Genomic DNA, 5903 nt, shown 5'->3' on the forward strand with positions numbered 1-5903 from the left:
CTTTCAAGTCAAATTATAAAACACAAATCTGAGGACCATTGCAACAGACTGTGATATAAATTGAATGCCTTACTCCAACAAAAACCACTTGTTGCTATTGATTAAGAGTCTACTGCAGTGAAACCTCATTAATATGAACTTCAGAGGACCAGAAAATATGATCGTTATAACCAGTATAAAATCATTAGAATTGTTCTATTTGTGATAGAAATCGAAGTTCGTAATAACCGATAAAACGTTATATCGGAGGTCGTCGTAACGAGGTTTCATTGTAAGCATCTAGGGTCAAAATCATAGAAATCCGATGATAAAATACAAACATGTGCGGGGTACGGAATGTCATTGTGAAGAGCCGCGTGGCCACGTTCACGCCAGAATAAATCAAAACCTAATTAACAACTACAAAACAGTTTAAAATATAAAATTCTAATGATATGATTTATTATTGATTTGGCGGTCGATGTAGTTTGCTAATTTTTTTCAACGTTTCTAAAATTTCGTCTTTTATATTGAGACGTCCGTTCACCGAGTCTACGGTCGGTTTAGCGCATTCGTCGAGCATGTTCGTCAGTTTGTATTTTTGTTCGATTTCGTCGGGAAGATCGTGCAGGAAACCTTTCGGATGAATTCCGTCCGACGCGTAACTCGACAGTAAATCGCGGCACACCGCGTAGTAATTAAAGTCCGTTCTGACGTGCGAACACAGCGCCGACGTGTCGAACGATAGGCAGTCGCCGTATTTTGAGCACTGGTCGAAATTACTGATTAACGGCTCGTCCCAACCTTGAGGCTTCTCTGAAATATTAATGACGTTAAAACGGTTATGATTTCGTATAGGAATTCCGCAAGCTGATATTAACCAACAATTTATCACACTTTTTTGATCATCCACACTTCACATGAGTTTAGAACTTCAGCTGAGATACTTTTAATTGAAAATGAACTACAAACACACCAGACATTAGACATTTTATCAGCACACTTTCAATAACCGATCATCCACACTTCACATGCGTTCAGAACTTCACCTGGGACATTCTTAATTGTAAATGAACTACAAACACCAGACAGACATTTTATCAGCTCACTTTCAAAAACGAATCATCCACACTTGACACGTGTTCAGGACATTTTTAATTGAAAATGAACTACAAGCACCACACATTAGACGTTTAAAAGGCGCACACTCAAAAGTCGATTGTTCAGGCTTAACATTAACAAGGAGTTTTATCTGATATTCTATGTACCGGTAGAACTGAATCTGTTGATTTCCCAACGTCGTATTTAAACAGCTGGTTCGTTCTCTGTTCAAATACGCAAACACTATTTACACTAGAATATTTACAAGAATAACAGCATAAAACCTGATACACCGCAGTTAAAAACCCTTAATGTACATACAAGTAGAAATACTCCCTTAGCGTGTAATACCTACTAGGTGAAGAAACTATAACCTACTACCTACTACATTGTCCCTACAAATCAGTCATTCCTATATATAAGGAGTTCGAAAGTGGAAAATTTCTAGGAAGCAACAGCATCATTTTCATATCCCAATTACAGTAGATTAAATCGCTACTGTTTATCTCGGTAAACCGTTAATTCGGTGGTTGTGTAAGCAATACCTATCCTTTCCGATTTGGTAATTGCCTAATTGGGCAACAAATCCTGGTCCTAACTGTCCCAATTTCGGTGAAGTCAATTTACTGTACAACTACCCGGTACTACATAATTTCATTTTAAATTTCTAATTGCTTATTTCTCAAAATTAAAGGAGTTTCTGGCATTTTGCTCGAATTAACAGGAACTTCAAGCACCTGCCGTTTCGAGCGTTATCCGTCTAGAAGGAGTTTTTTAAGGAATCGACGAGTTGTAGGGACCCTGTACTAGGTGTAATGTCTATTTCAACCTGACTTGAGAGCATACAGGGGGCCTAGCTCAGTCAGTTGTGGTGGTACATACCTGATTAAAGTCTTATTAGGACCAGAATGCATTGGCAGTCGACCTAAATCATCATTATTTAATCCATTTGAAACTGTATTGAAGGATATCCAAAAAATCTGCATTGAGAGGGGTTCCTGAGAGAAAAGAGACTCCATGATTTGAAAGTTTAACAATATGTCTCCATGCCTACCAACTGAAATTTGATATGTAGGCATGGAAACATATTGTTAAACTTTCAAATCATGGAGTCACTTCTCTTCATTTAACCCCTTTCAGTGAAGACTTTTTGGATATCCTTCAATACAGTTTCAAATGGATTAAAAAATGATGATTTAGGTCGACTGCCTGTCCTTTCTGGTCCTATTAAGAATTTTATCAGGTATGTACTACCAAAAATGAGCGAGCTAGGCCACCCGGAATGCTCTCAAGTCAGGTTGAAATAGACATTATCCGTCTAGATCGTACGGTGACTTACCGCGTTTGATATCTCGTAAGTCGACTACGATGATATTCTCGGCGTCGATGATGCTCACCGTGCCGTCAACGGCGACCGCGTAGTTATCGTAATTCACATCGGTGAAATATAAACCCCAACCCTGATTATTGTTCGTGAACAAATCGGCGATTCGAAATATCTGATACGCCAAATCAACCTGAGAAATGAAAAACAAAAAAGTCGTCACGGCGGATGGCTCCGTTTCGATTCGCGGAGCAGTGGCTATTTACATACAAATATATATCATGCCATTTCTTCAACGGACAGATAGAATTTTTATAAGATAGCAAATTTTAAAATCAAGAATCTATTCAATTGAAAATTGAAAATGACAATACGTTTCGGAATCTTACTAGAGATCAACACTTTTTTCGATTTTTGATTGAATAAACTCTTAATTTCAAAACTTTTAAATCTATACATATTGGGTTTTATCTTATTATCTGTTCTCCACGTTTGATTGTGATGGCTTTTCTGCCAAAATTGTTAAACCTGTCGTTCGCTGAATGTGATTATAGTTTGATTACAGTAAAATTCAATTCATATATCACAGAACGATGACCACACTCAAACGTGGTGAACGGATAATAAGATAAAAACCCATTATCTACAGATTAAAAGAATTTACAAAACAAGAATTTATTTATTCAATCTATAATATATAGAATACACGACGTTTCGATCTCACCCTCACACCTGACGATGATCTCTAGGGTGAGGTTGAAACGTCGTTTATTCTATATATTTTAGATTGAATAAATAAATTCTTGTTTTTAAATTCTTTTAATTTGTAGATAGTGGGTTTTTATCTCAAAAAACAATATCTAGCCGAACTATTCTCGTCAGATCGAATGTTTTGGACCATTTTCTATACTTGCAACGATAACAAATTTGTTTCGTAAATGAGCATGACCGTTAGTGATGTGACGTACATACCCGTTTTTGCCAGGGGGCGTTGTAGTATTTGTTTAAAGATTCGCCGGCGTTCTCCGTGACGGTCCAGCGACCACAGGCTCCGATATAACGAGGAAATGGCCATCCCTCTTCTTGCGGAAATACCTAACAATAAGATCGAGACAAAACAAATCACGTCAGATGGATAAACGCCACAATATGCAGTCAGGAGCCACACCCCTGCAGACAGACAAGTGTGGACGATCAGTTTTTGAAAGTGCGCTGATAAAATGTCTAAAATCTGGTGTTTGTAGTTCATTTTCAATCAAAGATGGCTCCAGTAAAGTTCTGAACACATGTGAAGTGTGGACGATCAGTTTTTGAAAGTGAGCTGATTAAATGTCAAATGTCTGGTGTTTGTAGATCATTTTCAATTAAAAATGTCTGAACTGAAAGCACTGAACACATGTGAATGAAGTGTGGAGCACCAAAAAAGTGTGAAGAATGGTAATAATTTTTCTTGCGTGTCTCTAGAGGTGCAGGGTAGAGACTGCATAAGTCTAGCTGATTAGAGAAGTCTTGCTCGAGCACGTCAGGTGTAGCTGGACGCACCAGCACAGTCCCCTCGCGCGCAGCTGCTACGTTACGTACCTGCAGCAGAATCGGTTCCGGATTCACTAACAACGTCGTATAGATGATCAACCGCTCCGACCGGAGTAGAACGTCGCCTTGTTTCTCCGGAAACGAATCGACGATTCTCTTCATCAGCCGCTCCGACGGGCAGCTCACTAAATCGGACAAACCCTTCGTATTCTCGGGCGTCAAAATCGGATCGCTGTCGCGGAAAATCCGCCCGAACAAAACCCTGCCCGGATTACACGAGTTCATCTGCGCCATTTTGCAGATTTTTTCGTCGGCTGCTTTTAGTTCGGTGTTGTGTCCGAGTTTCTTCAACACGACGTCAACGGCTTGGCGCTCCCGCGTCATACGCGCGTAATGCACGTTCTTAATGTTAAACCGGTGCAGCGTGCGGTAACGCGACACGCCCGTGAATTCAAAATGGCCGCTCTGAAACAGCGAACACAAGCCCCGACCGTAACAAGCCGGACACGAGCGCAGCTCGAGGAAGTTCGCGTCTTTTAACGGGTTACTGCGAGACGCGCCGCGACTCGACAGGTAGTAGACGCAGACGCAGACGACGACGGCGATCGCGACGACCGAACCGGATACCTGACGACAGCACCGATAACGGATACTCCTTAACGATAACATAATCAACAACGCGGCGACCCTGAAATATACAACACGATCTAACATCATCACTTCTTTGGAAACATACGTTCAGCGATCAATAACATGATGTTCGAATTTTTATTTGGCTGTTCCAATTTCGAGATTCTGAGTATATATTATCGACAGTTCTAAATAACTCTAATCTAAATATCATTCAATCTTATACATTTTGAGATTAACTTTAATAAGAGGAGCTCATTTTGAATTGACAAATGACGATTAAATTATTCTAACAAGCCCCTGCCCTGTATTTTTTCTTACCCGTTTTTCCAGTCGGTGTTGCCTTGTCTGTTTAGTCTATTTATTTAGAGTCGTCGACTCTGTCGGGGTCATTCACGGTTGTGATGATATAGGCCTAATACTAATGTATCTTAATCTTCAGCAGCAGGTACACAGTTCAATTGTCAAACTCCAAAGACAAGTTCAAATAAATCTATCTATTTGATGTCAGTCATCCACTCATTACTACTCCTCGCATGGCATAAACACGTTCCACAGTACGCACACGAATCATATTACATCCACCTCATTATCCACTATCTTATCAGTCTTATCTCTGGCCTCCGTTTAAAAAGGTACCTAGGACATTCTTAAGACGTGCTGCATGTGGCGTCAGAAGCCCCGAGGCCTGTCACCTCATATCGGGGCCTAACACGGCCATATGGTGAATATAAAATGAAAATCTATTGCTATGCAGGAAATGGAATGTCGACTACGTTCATTGCGGCTTTACTTTCAAACTTGAAATATTGGATTAGATATTCCTTGTCATAGATGATTTATTATATATACATAATAAGAACTACATATCACATATTATAGGAAATTGATTTTGAAATGCTGTCCTTTAGATTTACGGCACGCAGCTACACAGTGAATAATTTTTGGATTTAAAAAGTAAAAACTTCCCGCCTCGTCTCCTTGGAAAATATAATAATTACGAGTTTATTTCCACTTTTTTTATTTCAAAAAAGCTCACAACGGACCAACAAATTCGCCCGCCGGCCTCGTCATGTCTACTATGGAGAAAGGTTTGGATGAGAAACAAGTTATCAACTTTGAAGGGCCTAGCTCTACGTCTAATTCAACTCAGTCCAATCACGGCGGTGGCTAAATTCGGGGATCGCTGATGAGAATCAAGTCATTTATTTTATGGCCTTATACAAAAGTTCTACGTACGATTTACGATATCGTTAGCTGGCTACTGGTGCGTGTTCAACCCAGTGCAGTCAGGAACCTATGCTCTCATATGTAAATCCATTCAACAGAGACACAA

The 5903-nt window shown here is 39.8% G+C and overlaps 1 protein-coding gene across 1 annotated transcript; it reads right to left on the minus strand.

Moving 5' to 3' along the window:
• Positions 1 to 442: 442 nt before the first annotated feature.
• LOC141911180 (divergent protein kinase domain 2A-like) lies at positions 443 to 5464 on the minus strand. Its single transcript, XM_074802158.1, has 5 exons — positions 4889 to 5464; positions 3986 to 4625; positions 3377 to 3499; positions 2420 to 2597; positions 443 to 795 (listed from the first exon to the last, which is right to left on the minus strand). The coding sequence occupies exons 2-5, from the start codon at positions 4604 to 4606 to the stop codon at positions 443 to 445; spliced, it is 1275 nt and encodes a 424-aa protein (XP_074658259.1). The 5' UTR covers positions 4607 to 4625; positions 4889 to 5464.
• Positions 5465 to 5903: the final 439 nt, after the last annotated feature.

Source organism: Tubulanus polymorphus, chromosome 9, assembly GCF_964204645.1.
Source record: "Tubulanus polymorphus chromosome 9, tnTubPoly1.2, whole genome shotgun sequence".
NCBI classification, from domain to species: Eukaryota; Metazoa; Nemertea; class Palaeonemertea; order Tubulaniformes; family Tubulanidae; genus Tubulanus; species Tubulanus polymorphus.

Excerpts from the sequence above, each read along its gene's own strand:
- LOC141911180 (XM_074802158.1), bottom strand. The coding sequence starts at position 4,606 with ATGTTATCGTTAAGGAGTATCCGTTATCGGTGCTGTCGTCAGGTATCC. Across the intron at positions 3,500-3,985 it reads CGGAACCGATTCTGCTGCAG|GTATTTCCGCAAGAAGAGGG; the intron begins GTACGTAACGTA and ends TCTTATTGTTAG. Across the intron at positions 2,598-3,376 it reads ACGCCCCCTGGCAAAAACGG|GTTGATTTGGCGTATCAGAT; the intron begins GTATGTACGTCA and ends TTCATTTCTCAG.